Below are 17245 nucleotides of genomic sequence, written 5' to 3' on the forward strand. Positions count from 1 at the left end.
ATTATACTTTTAAGCACTATAAAATAACTAATAAACATACCTATCGTCCCCTCGGCGACAAACAGCCCTTGGGCTGTTAAGCTGCTACGGCCAACAAGGCGGCCGTAGCTGTTCTCGGGCAGCATCACGCCTAACCCAGTCGACACGATTTTGATACCGTGAGGGTCGATTACGGTATCCACTGGACAATATAAGTCCAGTCCGGCCGACTGGGGGGTGGCACGACGGGGAGTAAGCGCTGCCGGATGGATTTTAATCACGGGCAGGCAGGGCAAACGAGGAGCGGTAGAGAAAGACATCTTAAAGTTTTTGGGACTGGTGTTTCAGAAACAGAAGTTAAACAACTGATAACTTTCATTTTGAAACACGGGGCTTATATACAAAATTAGCGAGGTCAAATCTAATAGTGTCTAGCCAATACTTTCAAGATTTTTAAAATTTAATAAATAGCCAAAAAGTTAATTAGATATATAGGTATAAAATTACAAAATCTCTCCGAGGTCTAAGTTTTTTTTCGTATGCAAAAAAGTTGTCTAGGTGTGTTTTAAATAATTCAAACGAGATCGTGTTATATAAAAAACCCTTTAGCGAAGGTTAAAAAGAAGTTACTTTGATAAATGCCTAAGGGGACAAATATTATTCGTATGCAAAAGCTTGTTTAGGCGTGTTTCGATAATTCAAACGAGATCGTGTTATATAAAAAACCCTTTAGCGAAGGTTAAAAAGAAGTTACTTTGATAAATGCCCAAGGGGACAAATATTATTCGTATGCAAAAGCTTGTTTAGGCGTGTTTCGAATAATTTGAATAATTCTCACGAGATCGCTTTATATAAGAAAAACAATTTATTAGTGAAGGTTAAAACTAATTACTTTGGGAGGGACGGAAATTGTTTTTTTGACATGATTTAAATCTAAATAAATGTATATTAATATTAAACTATAGAGGTATTTTTTATATAGATAGATATCCTAATGTCTTCTATAATCTTTAGTACCAACTCCACAATAAAAAAATGTTTTTTAGGTCAAATTAAAAATAGCGTATCAGACATAATTATATTTTTTAAATTCTTAATAAAAAAAACCATGTCTAAGCCTGTATTCTAAAAAAAATGGCCCTGAGATTTTGGGTATAAAAGCTTGAGCATGGGTATTGGATTCTCACAATCGATCCAGCCATGAACAAGTACCAAGAGTCTCAATCTATGTTTGAATCTCCACCTTCTTCTCCTAATAATCGACAAGGATCCAGCAACGGTCAACGAACGCTGAGTCAATTTGTAAAACCCGACCCCGTTGAGATCCTCCTCGATTCTGACGACGAGGAGTTTGTCCAGGACGTGTTGCAGAAACACGTTGTCGGCGTCAACGGGGTTGAGGGGTCCTATCGCTTGAGAAGCGACGGGCAATATTTTGAAACTAAAATCCCCCCGCGAAAAGGGGATTTCTACATAGATATCAGTATATATAAATTTAAAGACATAAAAGACGCCCAGGCGGACAAACTGTGGGAGTGTAGACATAAGCGGCTAAAAAGAGTCGTTGACGCTAAAAACAAAGACGCCGTCAAACTTCTAAACGCTTTCCATCGCTTGGTGGACGACGTGAAGAACGACGCAGAAGCCGCTCAGCAGCCGCCAAGCAAAGTAAGTATCTTATTAACAATAAATTTACAAACCAAAAATTTTGTTCCAATTTTTTTTTATTTCTGATAGAGATTCAAAAAATGAGTTCGAGCAGCGGCAGCAGCGGGAGTGACTCGGAGGGTAGTGGCGGAGAGGAACACGCACAGGTAAACCGGTACTACACAATTGAGCGACAGATTGACAAAACGAGTCGCAAGTGGCATTGTAAACAAATCGATTTGCGTATAGCTTTCAAAAATCTGGAAGACATTCCAACGCGAGATTTTTTTCGAATTTTTCGAAAAATTCTCGACGAAGTTATACGCAAATTAGTAACCGAGAATCCCGGGTATAATCGGGTTCGATTTGTTTTAAGCTCCCCCGGATTGACGACCCCCGTTAATATTAAATTTATAAAAATTGACAAATTCACCAGTAAGCGAATTATGCGCACCATCTATAGAGTAACGCAATCTAGTCGGGACTTTGTCTTTAATGGCGAAGATTTTCAGTTTGATATAATTTTTCTAAACCTCGATGCAAATATAGGAACTTATTATAAATCTATAAAAAATAGAACTTTGGTTAATTTGGATTATTTCGTTAAACAAAATAACCAATTTATTTTTATGGAGAATAATGATAATCTCTGTTTTGCTCGAAGTTTAGTTCTGGGTAAAGAGATGGCCGATCGCAACTTTTATCAACAAAATAAGCAAGGTCCGCCCTTTAACCAGGACAATTTTAACAAACTGAGACGCAATAGCACTCTTCAAGGTAATATTGCGAAAATCTTGCACAGAAAAGCGGGAGTCCCCGAAGGTTTTGTTACTCTAGAAGATATTCAAAAATTTCAAAATTATTTAGCTCCCCATTATCGAATCGTAATCGTTGATGCTGCGAATAATTTTACCATATTTTTCAAAGGACCCCAAGCTCCTAAATTTATCTATTTATTAAAAATTGGCGACCATATCCACCCCGCGAAAACTTGGCATGGCATGATGGGCGGTGTTACCTCTTGCGATTTATGCTTGAGATCGTTTTACAAACGTGAATTGCTAAAAGAGCATAAATGCCCCGAGGATACAAAACCCTATATATGTTTTCGGTGTCAAGGAGAAGCTTTTCATTTAACCAACGAGGATGTTTTAAAACGTTGCGATGAATGCCACCGCTACTTTTTCCCGGGCCCCTGCTACGAAACTCATTTACTTAATGGCACCTGCGCGAGCCAAAAACGATGTTTAGAATGTGGGCGACTGATGGGTGACGACCACGACTGCAATCCCGAATGCTCTCAATGTAAAATAGTCCATCCGCCAGGTGAACATTTTGTTATGCCTTTGGAAACCAAAATGAAAGCCTCACGGTTTATTTATTACGACATTGAGACTATTCTTAGAAATAATATCCACGTCCCCATTTTATTAGTTTGCGATGTAGAGACTGAAGCTGGCTTTGAAACTAAAATTTTTTACGGCGCTAATTGCGTCGAGCAATTTTTAAATTATTTATTTAGCGTCGAGCAGGTAGTTTTGACTGGACAGAAACGTAAAACGTACCAACCGCGCTTTACTAACACTCAAGTCGTAGCTCATTACGCGAAAGCTTTTGATAACTTCTTAATTCTTAACGCTTTAGTCCATAGACACGTCACCCCTGCCGTTATTTTTGACGGCAGTAAAATTTTAATGATTCATCTCGAGGGACCGCAAATTAGATTCCTCGATAGCTTTAATTACATTAGTCAACCTCTGCGTAATTTCACTAGCATGTTTAGCCTCGGCGATGTGGCGAAAGGATTCTTTCCATTTGATTTTCATACCGAAGAAAATCTTAATTACATTGGCGTCATCCCTGAAGCTTCGTACTTTAACGTAGCTCAAATGAAAGCCAATGATTATCGAGATTTTCAAGCTTGGTACGCGTCAATGGAAGGATCTATTTATAACATCAAAGAGGAGCTTATTAAATATTGCATTCAAGACGTCAAAGTCCTAAGACAAGGCGTCGAAGCTTTTAGAAAAATTTACGTAGATCTAACAAAATTAGACCCTTTTTGCTTAAAAAATATTACTTTGGCGGGTGCTTTAACCACTATTTATCTTAACAATTACTATAAACCTTACAGCATGGGTATTGTTCCTTCTAACGGCTATAACGCAAAATTTAATCACAGTCAGATTAGCTTAAAATATCTCGCTTGGGTGGAGAAAACGGAAAATATAAAATTGCGAACGGCTTTAAGCTACGGGGGCGAGTACCGCGTGGGTCGCTATTTAGTCGACGGCTATAGCGAAACTCCTCCCAAAATCTACGATTTCCACGGTTGCTACTTTCACGGTTGTCCATGCCAAAAACTTAATGCCTACAATACCCAACTCAAAGCCAGCAACAGATTTCTGTACGAACGGACTCTAGATAGAGAGCTGTTTATTAAAGAGAAGATGGTCGGGTATGAATATACCTCGATCTTTGAGTGTCAATTTGCTAAGCTTTTAAAAGAAAACGCCGAAGCAAAGGCTTTCTGCAAAAGTTTAACTTTTCGACCTCAAATATCAGCCCGTAGCGCTCTCTATGGGGGACGAACGGAAAATTTTGTTCTTAACTGCCACGTGCAAGGTGAGGAGAAAATTTTCTACAAGGATATTATTTCTTTGTACCCGAAAGTTTGTCGCGATTGTCCGTACCCTAGCGGCCACCCCATAATCTATAGCAGAGATTTTGACAAATCGCCAGGCTGGTATTTTGGCGTTATGAGTTGTCGTCTGCTTCCCCCTCAAGATCTCCACATCCCCTTAATTCCCTTCCGCAGCGGTGGTAAATTAGCCTACGCCCTCTGTCGCACGTGTCTAGAATTGCGAGCGGAAATCTGCGATCACACTGTCAACGAAAGGGCTTTCGAATCAGTCTGGCCAACGGTTGAAGTCTATGCCGCTATGGAACATGGTTATAAACTCCTCGATATATTTGAGGTGTACCATTATCCAAAAACGGAATATTTCTTCGCCCAGTACATGACTGATTTTATCGCCCTAAAAGTGAAGAATTCCGGATTTCCCGCTCACGCGCAAACGCCTCTGCAAAAAGAGGCGTATATCGCTGATATAAACAAGAATGAAAAGCTTTCTCTGACCGTGGCGGATATTCAATCAAATCCTTCACTGCGTAATATCGCTAAAATTAATTTAAATTCTCTTTGGGGTCGCATGGCTCTGAATACGGGAAAGATTCGCAGCATCTTTATCAACAATTATTACGAATTGATACGATACGCGAGCGATTACACTCTGGAATTAGTCGACTTACGGCCAGTTACGGAGTCGATCGCTCTTTTATCGTACAAAGCCAAAAGCGATTACGTTTCGGACTACAAACTGGGGTCGGCCATTGTGGGGAGCTTCGTCTCGTGCTACGGGCGACTCGAATTGAACAAGATGTTGCTTCAATTAGACCGCGCAGCCTTGTATTGTGACACCGACTCGATAATCTACCGCCATCTACCGGGAAAGTTTGACATTCCAACTGGCAATCATATTGGTTGCTGGGCGGACGAACTCGGCGGTGATTATATAACTTCCTTTTGTAGTACCGGTGCCAAAAGTTACTCGTTTCGCACTAGCAAAGGAAAAGAAGTCAAGAAAATTAAAGGGTTGACGTTAAATCGAGAAAATCTTGAAAAACTTGACTTTGAAACCTTTGAAAGTGTAGCGATGAATCCGGAAAAGGAAGTTACAGTCAATGTCCCTTTTAATTTTAAACGGGATAAATACAAGCTGCAGCTAGAGGCCGTTAAAATCACCAAAAGATTTCGCCAAACCTCGAATAAGAGATTGTTGAACGCCGATTTGACAACCAGTCGACCCTACGGTTTCAAAGAGGCAACACCCGCTTCAACATCTCTTTCGCATGAATTACGAGGCTAGGCGAAGGCATACTTTTGAGGGCTTGTGGGAATCTTGCGTTCCCATCGAAGCCCTGGCCAAAGACGGTTTCTATCTTGCAGATGTAGAAACACAGACGACGCGCTGCGCCTTTTGCGGCATCGCCCTGTACCAGTGGCGTTGCACGGACCATCCATCGAGGGAACATCGGAAACACAGTCCATCGTGTCCGATGGTTTCCAAAAAACCGTGCAACAACAAACCACTGCGTCAGGGGTTTTCCGAATTCCCGACCAGCGAGGGCGAGGATGTTTGCGAGCCTCTAATCCAAACATGCCCAGCCATCAACAAAGAGCGGTCGGGAAACGAAAAAGTGCGCGTGCGCATAAATCCGTCGTGTTTTCTTCTGTAGTGCGTGTGTACCAACTACCCTCCGAGTCTCGCGTCAACTTTAACCTCCTCAACGTTCAACGCTTCCGCCAGCGTTGTCTGGAATTAGAAGAGAAACTTTTTAAAAAAACAATTACTTCATAGGGGATTTTTTTTTTTTGGGTAAAAGGGTTTCGTTTATATTGTTTAAATATTTTTTAATTTGTGTTTATTAAGGGTCTTTGGGTTTTGGGTTAATTGTATTTTTGATTATATATATATATAAACTGTTAATTAAAATAAAAATGTTTATTAATCAAGATGAATCCAACCGAGTCAGTCTCGCATTCTTTAAAGTTCCAAACACCCGCCCAGTTTCTAATCGTGGGGCCAACGCAAGCGGGGAAGAGTTTTCTTTTAAGTAACTTATTGCAAAATCATCAGCTTATGTTTGACCCACCGCATAAAAAGGTTATTTATTGCTACGCCGCCTGGCAGCCAAACTATGAAAAATTGAAACAATTGATTCCGGGAATTCAATTTATTCAAGGCTTGCCAACGGCGGATCCGGATTTTTGGGAGACTCATCGCGACTCCTACTTGATACTAGACGACTTAGCTAGCCAATTATTTAAACAAGCTCATATTGCCGATTTAGTGTGCGTGACGTCGCATCATTTAGGGTATACGGTTATTATTATTACTCAACAACTGTTTCCCAAGGGTAGCCAATCGCGGATAATTTCTCAAAACTCTTCCTATTTTATAATAATGAAAAATCCTCGAGATGTCGCCTCTATTAGATATTTGGCGCAACAAATAAGTCCAGATAACCCGAAGCGTATTACGGAGGCGTACAGACTAGCCACTAGAGAACCCTATAGCTATTTGTTAATTGATTTAAAACAAGAAACTCCGGAAAATTTACGATTAAGGTCGCGAGTTCTACCTCACGAATCACCTATGTATGTCTATGTCGATTAAATTTAATTGTCATTTGAATAATGGCCCCACGCGTTAAACGTCGATCAGCAAAACGCTCCCGGCTCGTCGTAGCGCGTCCCTCGACCAAGTTTGCCAAATTTGTCCCTTATTTACAGAGTTTGCGTCAAACTAGCTGTAAACAACGGCGAACCCTCTTAAACAATAGTAGCGCGCCTCAATTAAAGAGCATTCAGACAATTTGTAAGAATTTAAAGGGCGGGGGCATTTATTTGAGTAAAGATCGCAAGAAAAAGCTAGCAAAGTACAAGAAAATTATTAGACAACTCGGATCAAGTACCTTGTCGCAGAAAAGCAAAAAAAAGCTGTTGTTGCAGCAATCAGGTGGTTTTCTTACGACGTTGCTTGCCGCAATCCTGCCTTCGATTGTCCAAGCCATAGCTGCTAAACTATGAAACAAATGGTTCTTGTGCCCGCTAGCGCAGTAACTTCAACAGCTGCCCAAGAGCACTCTGCTTTGGACCGAGAGATTGAGGATATTTTAAAATCGCCATTGAATGCCTACGATAAATTATATAAATATTTAGACGCTTTTAAGAAATATTTAAGTATCGAGAAACAAATTCCTTTACCTAAATTTGAGGTCGTAACACAGGCAATGTCTAATGTCCCCACGCCGCCATTACCGGTCACCCCTAAAATGCCCCCGCGAAAAAAACAATTGTCATGGCCGAGCTATGCCACGTCATCACCGACAACAAGCGCTTCGGGCAGTTCTTTTACTACGCCTAAACGAGCCGAGCCTCGGCAAAAGGTTTTCAAAAGCGAAACGGCTGCGGGGACACCAACACCAGAAGATTTTTACCAACAATTTGGGCCGACCTATGTTGGAGATATGGTGAAACGGCAAGCCGAAGTTCTTGCAAATCATTTGCAAAACACATTTTTCACGCCAAAAAGAGAGCTAGAAGAAGGAGCTGTCGGTTATGCAAATCGTGACGACGATTTACAAGAGGAAATTGTCGATGAACAAGAGAATTTAGCGGAGGAAAACGGGGACAATTTAACGGACTTGGAAAACTTGTTTGAGACGGCCTCCGCTAAACAGAAAAACAAGAAAAAAAAGAAAAAACCTCGGAAGAAGAAAGACGAACTCCAAAACTTAGGACCGCTGGTTCCATCTAACGAGAGGAGAAAGAGGCATAATAAATGGCGCGATATTGATTAATAAAAAAAAATGTAATATTTAGACAAATAAAAAATTGTTTTATTGCGAACAATATCTGTGTACATGTTTTTTTAAATGTAAAGATAAATATAATAAAGCGACATAGTCGTTAAGTTTAAGATTCTGGTCATAGATGGCGTCTAATATCGTCTTTCTAGCTACGCCCCCACAGCGGAGTGCTAGGTACAGACTACAATGGACGCCACACAGTTGAAAGAATGGATGTTGAATTTGTTGTTTATTGTAAACAACTCGTTTCCCGTATCGTTTTAAATTAACTTTATAGTATCGCGGCGACTTTCCGTAAGTGCAAAACATTTCCACCGTGTCATTGTTAGAAAAGCACGCTATCCAATGTTCTCCAGCCTCTCCAGCTGCTTCATTATTGAATATAAAGCAAAATTTGGACCTTTTTGGCCGTTCTGGGAGTCTGTTTACTGGGAAGCATCCTAAATAGTAGGGTCGCGTTCTTTTGTCGCAAGTTAAGAGAGCGTTTATTTGCGAAGTGTTCATAATTTAGTCTCGGGTAACGAGACTTTTTGTAGTTCGGCGCCGTAAAAAACACCCAAAATTTGCTCCCCCTTTAAATCCGCTACGCGATAGACGGGCGGTGACCTGGGTATGACGTCAACAACTCGAAATATTTCGTCAGTAAAGGTGCCTCCCGAGCTGGTTTTTCTAAATACTCTACTAGCTATAGAAAGACGCACGTGATCGCCAACTTTAAGCCTCGGTGCGTATCGATTAATTCCGTTTGATTTCCCGTACAGTTTATTCCAAATGATTGATTCGTTATCTATATTAACATGAACCGGTGCAATTCCAGTAGTTGAATGAACCCGTTCATTATAGGCTTGAGTAATTAAAGGTAAATATTTAACGTAATTTTTATTCCCCGTGGCCGTAATAACCCGGGCAATTTGTTCCTTAATTGTTCTAATAAAGCGTTCCGCTAAACTAGCCTTATGCTGACTCCTGGCAAAATGTATTTGCACATTGTTTCGTTTCAAGAAGGAGGCAAAGTTGCGCGAACTAAATTCCCCACCGTAGTCCGTGTATATTTTTAAAGGGATCCTCTCTCGAAATATTTTTTTAAAAGCTTCGATAACCTCGCCAGATGTTTTGTTTCTAAGAGGTACTGTCCATCCGTAGCGGCTTAAGACGTCAATGACGCACAAAACATAGCGAACATTTTTATTAAAACGTTTTAATTTCGGTAGATCCAACAAATCAGCTTGAAAAACGTCATCGATAGTTGAGGCGTACACTTGGTTAGTTTTGAATCGGAAACGTCGAAATCGATGTTTCGTATAGGCGGGCTGTTTCTCGAGAAAGGCGATTAATTTTGCTTTTGGCACGTCCGGTAAGGCCTTTTGTAATCTGGCTAGCGACCCATAAGCGGCCGGATTTGCCACGTCGTAATAAATTTTTCTAATTTTAGCATCCATGTCTTGACAAGTATAAATAACGACTAAATGGTTTCCCAATAAACAACTTTATTTAATACACGCAAAGGTATTTTATAAAAACAATATCAGTTAAACAAATACGCTATATCAATACATTTATCTTAATAGCCATAAATCAAGGCATTCTTTAAATCGGCAAAACTGTTGACAAAATAAGCGTAAATATCCTCTTGGTCCTCGATCCATCCATGGTCGGTCTCAAATTGATGCAAAATTTTCTCACGATCCAGTTGAGGCAGCGCTTCGTGCAAATTACGCTCGACTCGATCGCTGAAATTTGTGTCAAATTCCGAGCAGCTTTGAGAGTGGCATATTTGTTTTCGACACTCGACGTTGGCGCAAGTGGAAGTGACGTCAAACAAGGTGGTAGTGAGCTCGTTTAAAATTAATTCGCGCATGCGACAGACAGCTATCCCTTTAGCCTTGAGATCCTCGTCAATCAACGGCTTTAAGTCGATCAACGTCTGCCATCCTGTTTTGTTCAGGCTAAATCCTTCGCTGGTGCTAAAGTTGAGGAAATAACGACTGCCGCTACCTCGTTCATAGTATCGAAGATCGATTAGACGTTCATCTTTCGAGTTGACGAAGCATTCCAGCTTGATGCGCTCTTTGACGGGCAACCAAATATGATAGCGAGGTATTTTTCCGTCAAAAAAGGACGTGAGTTCATTTTGAAACCGAAACAAAGCGTACCAGGCGTTAGGTTTTAATATAGTTTTTGTACGCGTATCCGATCTTTGAATTAATATTTTAGGTTCAATAGATTCAATGACGCAAATATCGAGCTTTGGCGTGACGGTGTGTACTTGGTGCATCTTGGCTCGCGACTGATATTGTATTTATAAAGTTTTAGTCTTTTATACGTTGGGGTGATTATAAATAATTTCTCTGTTTTTAGATATTATTAATTGGTTGTTTGGAAATTCGGCCATGACAATGCACGTGACGTTTTCGGTTAGCGGAGAGCTAAATCTTAACGATAATCGCAAGTTACCAGTCTGGGGCATGGAATTTAGACCTAACGAAGCGAGATGCTCTCTACTCAAATCAAAAACAACGACAAAAAAGCCCTTCTTATATAAATCGTAAGAAATAATATTTCCTCGGTCAAGACCTAATATCTCGAGACCCTCGAATAAAGAATTGTAACATCTAACGTACTGGTCGTCGTCAAAATTGGGCGTAAAGGGGATATCGGGATAATTTTGCGAATTTAAAGAGAATTGCATGAAATCGAGTTTGAAGTGTTGGAGATCCAGGGGGTTGGAAGTTGCTTCCCCTACAAATTTTTTATTAGTAACGAAAGCCACGACAGTTCGCGAGGGTAATTGCCCCGTAAACAAGCTGTCCCTAATAAAATCTTGCGTTCCGGTGGTTATTAAGAAATTTTTCATAACAATAGAGTTTACTTCGTAGCGAGCGTTTATTCCCGAGTTTAACATCTGGGCGTGAGCTAGTTGCAGTTCGGGATTAACCTCAATTTCGCGCGTAAACAAAGTGCATTCCGTTAAATCAATCTTATACTTTTTGCCCTGCTCATTGTGAATAATAGCGAAATCCGTGGAGCTTCGATGAAGTCTAATTCGCACCTCGATATTATCTAGTAAGAATTTGGGCGTTTTGAACATATCCAAAAATAATTCGCCAATTACATCGCACGTCTTTGATTGGGCCACGCGTTTAGCGCGACGACCAATACCATTATCTTCTTTGTTAATATTGGCGTTATCTAAAGCCGTCGCCGGATCGATAATGGTATCCAAATAATATAACATAGAAGTTAACCAGGAATTGGCCGCCGTTTGTCCATAATTTAAAAGTATTTTAAAATAGGCCATATAGGGGTACATATTATTAGGTTGCTGGACAGCGACGCCATTGAGAAATAATTCTACTTGACAAAATAGCGAGGCAATTATTAAATTTGTCACCGAGACTTTCTTTTCCGCATCTGGAACGACCGTGCCGTCCTCGTGCAAAACGCGAAATTTTACTCTCAAAAGAGTTTTAGTCAAATCATGATAATTGTTAGAGGGAGGAATGATAAATTCTACATATTTAGCATTAGTTAGTGGGGCAATGGGATAATGAGCAGTCGTTTTAGTCCCCACAATATTATTATTCACCACTGGCTTTTCAAATACTTCAAAGTCGGAAAGAACACTTTCGTAGGTCGACATGATTAGTCTAGAAAATCGCGTTTAGTGCGTCGCTTAACACGTTTGCTCCGGCTTGTTTTAGCAGTCCTCTTTCGTTTTCGGCCCGTCCCGCTTTGAGTGTTGACGAACCGGTCCACGCCTTTATGTAGTAGGGAATTTATAGATTGTTTGACATTTCTTTTAATCGATTCTCGAGGTGATATTCCGGGGTTTTGGGCATCGCTAATTACTCTACTCGTTAACCCAACAGCTTCGGACGCTAAAGTACTAATGGCCGGCCTAATAAAGGGTGTAATTTTGCGCAATAAAGAATTAAAGATACCGCCAACACTAAAACGACCTCCGGATTGGAAAACGTTTGCGTGTAAAGCCGGAAGGGAGGATCCTCTTTGGAAATACAGAGTGTATCTATTAGGTACCATTGCTTCTGGGCTATTGACGTCGACGCCTAAAAAACAGTTTAATATATACTTTGCCCAAATTAAACGGAATATTTTCCCCGTAATCGGATTTCAATTCAATTTCAATTTCTTGTATATCGCTGGTTGAAATTGGATAAAAGTCGATATTATTAAATATTTCCTGGTTCTCCTCGTCTAGCAGCGAAAAAGCCGGCATTTTTATGAAACGTAGCAGAGGAGCTTGACCACCACCCACTACTTGTTGACGGATAATATTGGTATAAACAAACATGGCATCGACGCCTCTCATGATATCAGCGGGATACTCCGAAGTCTCGTTATTGATATACCGATCCAACTGATTACTACTAAAACCTAGCAATCGTCCCAGTCCTCGGCCGGGTGTTGTTTTGGGAAACAAAATGGAAACTGTATCGTTCAGTTTTGAAACCGTCACGGTTCCGTCTACATTCTGCGTAAATTTTAGACTTTTCCTATGCGTCGGGGACATGGCTTCGCCCATGGCACTTAAAACATCGCTAATATGATAATAAACCCCGGGAGGAATTTCACATGCAAAATTGTCAACTCGTTTGCCTTGAGGGTTATCCTGTTGATATCCGGGTAGGGACGGCTGGTCAGCCATATTTGGGTCTTCTGGAAATCTATCCACATCGTATTCGCTAGTCCAAAAATTATTATCCGCTGTCAGGGTCATTATTCTTAATCGAGGATTTACCAGAGCCACTCCCGAATGACTGTGTTGAAAAAATTCTCCCTCTTCGGGAATGTTAAATAACTTGGCCATTGGTCCAGCTACCGAGACGCGAACACCTGGCTCTATTTCGATACGAACATAAAATCTATCTTCCAGAGCATTTTTGAGAATGTACATTTTAAAATACTGGCGAGGCATATATTCTTGAACCCCCAATAACTGGTTTATGATTTTTAAATGTAAAGAGAACGGAATTACGGCCCCGCTTGCCGTAAAATCGCAAATATAATCGCCCGCGGGTATTTTGATTTTTGCGACACTAGTCTTAGTAAATAGATGCATTAGTGAGTCATGAACGCGATAATTTACAAATGTGTCATTAGTTGTTTTGAAATGCGTAAAATTACGCTCTAAAGGTTTAGTGGATAGAAACGTCCCACCAACGTATTCAGCTTCTAAATTTAATATATCACGCAATTCCTTTGGGAAGAGCATTTCAATTTTTGCCGGACAATGGATTCTAAAATAATGCTCCGCTCCTTGCTTAATAACGCTAAATTCGGCCTGATGTAATCTTAAAGGGTCAAAATTGCGCGCAGTTATTTGGAGGTTTTCGGCAATTTCTTCATAAATCTTATAATCATCTGTCGATCTAAACTCGCCTGACACTTTAAAAAAGAAATAAAGCCAGGGTTCTTCCCAGGGGGTATAGCGCTTTATGGTTCTATTGACTCGATATTCTATGTATGCATTGTCTTTGTCTATAGTATATTCTTCTAACGTCATGCTCAAGGGTCCTAGTTGGTGTTTTCCGGAGTAATATCTATCGGGGTCAGCGCCAAGCAATTTAGCTACTTGGGGAGAAAATTTAATTTCCACCCATTCTGGTGTTTTGAAATTATACACGATAGCATACCCCCAATTATCTACTGTGTGGTATGTTACTTGAATTTTTTTAAATACTAATTTTTCTAAAGTGTTGGCTACGGCTCGATAAAGCCCTTCGGCGTTTTTCTCTGGCGTTTTACTGGCTTTAAAAGTTTGAGGTAAGAACAATACTGTGTAATTGTCATAATCTTCAGGGTTAATAGGCTTAGGCTCTTCGGGAATAATTGGTTCAGGCTTTTTTTTCGGCGGATCAACCGGCTGCGGAAACAAGGGTTTTTCATCAACCGGTGGTGGGGAGGGAGTCGGTAATACGGGTAGCTCAAAAGTAGAGGATGTTGTAGAGTCTGGAGATTTTGAGAGATCAGGCTTCGATAGGTCGGGTTTCGATAGGTCGGGGTTCGGTAAGTCGGGGTTCGGTAAGTCGGGTTTCGGTAAGTCGGTTTTCGGTGAGTCGGGCTTCGGTAAGTCAGGTTTTGGGGGGTCTGGAAATATATATATTTCCTCAACCTCCGTTGGCGAGGGGGTCGGCGTTAGTGGTTCGAAGGTAGAGGGTTTCGGGGTCTCTTGTTTTGATAGATCAGGCTTATAGGGGTCCGGAGCTGGAATTTTGGGGGGATCCGGAAGTTTCAGGGGATCTGGCTCCGGCTTTGGCTTCGGTAATTCAGCCTTTGGTGGCTCTGTAGTCAGAATCTTTAAGGGATCTGAAGTAGACGGGGTTGGCCTAGTTGTTGTTGTTGTAGTAGATGTTGGTTTAGTTGTTGTGGTAGATGTTGAATTAATCGTTGTAGTAGCGGCTGAATTAGTTGAGCTCGGAGGTATTAGTTTATCCGAACTTGGAGGTATCGGTTTATTTGAACTTGGAGGTATCGGTTTATTTGAACTTGGAGGTATCGGTTTATTTGAACTTGGAGGTATCGGTTTAGTCGAATTTGGAGGTGACTGTTTACCTGAAGCTAGCGTTTTAGAGGGGTTAGGCCCTGAATATGTTGGATAATAAGGCTTTGGATAGGTTTGTTTCGGAAGCGTTATTTTGGGTGGTGGTGGCGGGGGAGGGGTTATTTTGGATGACTGTGGTTGTACAAATACTACGGGTTCAGTCGTAGCAATAGGTATCGGAAGAAAAGGCGTAGTTCGCGGTAAAATAGGTATAGATGGCGGTACAGGTCTATATTCTGGCTGGGGCTTTTTTCTTATCGACGGAACCTCGTGGCTTGTTTTACGTTTAATGGCCGCTTTAGGAATGTACTTGTAGTCAAATTTTTTTTTAAAACTATCTCCAACATTATCAATTTCGATTTCCACGTAATTATTAGTGTAATTTAAACTTATATTTTTAGCATGCTTTGATACAGGATATTTGGATATATATGGAACATCTTCGTAATTATTCTCTTTAAATTCAAATAGCGTGGTCAAGGGGGAATCAGCTGGTATTTTGAACCGTATGTTCTCCTCTCCTAAAACTTGCAGGTAAACGGGAAAGTTTGTATCTAACTGTTTTCCCAGGACCCCGTCCTTATATTTATTCACTAATTTAAAAGATAATTTGCCTTTTAAATACGGATGACTGTTTACATCATCATTTAACAGCTCGACAAAATTTTGGGGTAGTTCGTACTCTTTGGTCTTGGTATAACGATTGACAGGTATCTCTATTTTTTGATATTCAACAGGCTCTCTAACAGCTGCATAGTTGCCATGGTTTGGGTCACTTACAACCTGAATTTCAAACTTGTTAAACTCTTCGCTTATATTCACCCAATGATTTGGAAATATGATTTCTGCCAACCCAACTTCATAATCGCTACTCAAGTTTAGAGGTTGATGCAAATAATTTTTAAAACTTGATTGGGTATTGTTTGGGTATATATCTAAACACGTATTAGACGCTAAAGTTAAAAAGAAGTCGTCATTCATGACTAACGCCTGTTTATCAACTAACCCCAACTTCTTAAACAAACCTTATTTTATACATAAATTTCATAAAAAGATCGGCCATAGCTCGGTAGACTGGCCGGGATTTGAACTCGCCACCTTTTTGGGTATTACATTAGTAGACCCTGCCTTTAACCACTGAGCTATGGACGATCTTAAAATACACGCCGTTTATCTTCATCAAAAAACTTTAAAAATTCTTAAACTTTTAAAGTCGTTACCCTTGAAAAATCTACGTAGCTAGGTAATTGACCTTACCCGATTCCAATAAAAAAGACAACGCCCTGACTAGTTCGAGCCGGCTTCAACCTGTTTTTAAGCGGTTATTATATAAGACACGCGGCTTTAATAGTACGTTTCAGGATGTGGTCCATAGGGTGTGGTCCTTAAAAAAATAAATTTTTTTTATCTAGAGAACTTGTTTAATATTAAATCTGCTCTCGGTCATTTAGTATATAAGCCCCGTGTTTCATAAAGAAAGTTATCAGTTGCTCAGCTATGCTCTTAAAACCATTCAGTTTCACCTTTTAAAATGTCTTTTTCTAACGCTCCAGCTCCGCAGCTCGTACTCTCATTAGAGCTATGGGTCGCTCATCTGCTAGTCACAGGGATCAAGAAAACTTTAAATTTGGTCTTGGGGATCAAGAAAACTTTAACTTTGTCTCGCAATTTATAGTGTAAATGCGGTTCAAACCCATCTCTTTGCGAGACGAAGTTAAAGCTAATCAGAGCCCCAAGGTCGGACTGACGCTGCAATGAAGGAGAAGTTCTGGCGCAAACAACGAGACCAGAACAAGAAGACCAAGCCTCGCAGTGGCTCGGATGTAACTTCCTTCGGGAGGTAAAGGGTCAACGAAGAATTTTATCGGCCCGTACAAGTCCACAAGCCCTGCCACCACATAAGGTTCTGCGTACCCTGCACCAACTGGAGCACGTTCTCTTCAGTGAGGCCTTGACTTCGATGTCCTTCTCAAACTTAACAGCTGTTCGCTCGATCAACGTGGATAGGATTCGGATCAACGTGGATAGGATTCGGAGCCGAAATGCCCAAGATCTTCATGAATCAATGGAGGCATGTACCACCAGAGTGCCTGAAAAAAGCTAGTGGCCGACGCCCCGCTAGAGTGAATGCCACGTTGATGTCGTGAAATTGTTAATAAAACGCGGCGCTAATTACGATTTAAAAAACGGCTTTCAGTTAAGATTTCGACTAAAATATAAAGTTTTGAAAATCAAAATGTCACTTTGAACAAGATGCTTTTTACGCTAGAGATAAAAACAACTACCTTCAAAATTTCGATTTAAAGACTGGTTTTCATTAGCGGTAAAAGTAGCGGTAAATATTTTTGTTTTTTAATTTAGAATTTAGTATGTAACACGGTTTTTATGTGGGAACAAGCCACAACTCAAAGAAAAGAAGTATTGACCTTCTTAATTGCAAACAATGGCAATATCTTTGTTTATATTTATATTCTTGTTAATCTGTATTATTTTATTGTCTATAGTATTTGGTATTGTTATTAAAAAATCTTTATTTATATATCTGGCTTTGTTTCTCAGACATATTTAAAAGGTTTATGGCGGGAAATTCAAACGGGGATCTTGCGAAATAACACAGGTCTG

General features: G+C 40.3%; 2 protein-coding genes and 1 long non-coding RNA gene across 6 annotated transcripts; 2 read left to right on the forward strand and 1 right to left on the reverse strand.

Annotated features, from left to right (window-relative positions):
* The first annotated feature begins 735 nt into the window (after nucleotides 1-735).
* Nucleotides 736-1841, forward strand: LOC149657530 (uncharacterized). The gene is made up of 2 exons (XM_089844580.1): nucleotides 736-1647; nucleotides 1717-1841. The coding sequence occupies exons 1-2, from the start codon at nucleotides 1180-1182 to the stop codon at nucleotides 1729-1731; spliced, it is 483 nt and encodes a 160-aa protein (XP_089700706.1). The 5' UTR covers nucleotides 736-1179; the 3' UTR covers nucleotides 1732-1841.
* LOC149657531 (uncharacterized) lies at nucleotides 1686-7240 on the reverse strand. Of its 4 annotated transcripts, XM_089844579.1 has the most exons (5): nucleotides 7165-7240; nucleotides 5568-6002; nucleotides 5450-5494; nucleotides 5327-5376; nucleotides 1686-5247 (listed from the first exon to the last, which is right to left on the reverse strand). In XM_089844579.1, the coding sequence occupies exons 2-5, from the start codon at nucleotides 5846-5848 to the stop codon at nucleotides 5234-5236; spliced, it is 390 nt and encodes a 129-aa protein (XP_089700705.1). In that variant the 5' UTR covers nucleotides 5849-6002; nucleotides 7165-7240; the 3' UTR covers nucleotides 1686-5233. The 4 variants fall into 4 exon arrangements, with proteins under 4 accessions (XP_089700705.1, XP_089700703.1, XP_089700702.1 ...); XM_089844577.1 differs by having other exon boundaries at nucleotides 5327-5494; XM_089844576.1 differs by lacking the exon at nucleotides 7165-7240 and having other exon boundaries at nucleotides 5568-5721.
* A 7046-nt stretch (nucleotides 7241-14286) lies between these two features.
* LOC149657532 (uncharacterized) lies at nucleotides 14287-16638 on the forward strand. Its single transcript, XR_016369991.1, has 4 exons — nucleotides 14287-14526; nucleotides 14575-15001; nucleotides 15095-15507; nucleotides 16177-16638. It is a non-coding gene; the product is annotated as an uncharacterized LOC149657532 (long non-coding RNA).
* The last annotated feature ends 607 nt before the right edge of the window (nucleotides 16639-17245 follow it).

Source organism: Phalangium opilio, unplaced genomic scaffold (genome assembly GCF_054372755.1).
Source record: "Phalangium opilio isolate 3A_F unplaced genomic scaffold, DU_Popi_V2 ptg000077l_1, whole genome shotgun sequence".
Classification (NCBI taxonomy): Eukaryota; Metazoa; Arthropoda; class Arachnida; order Opiliones; family Phalangiidae; genus Phalangium; species Phalangium opilio.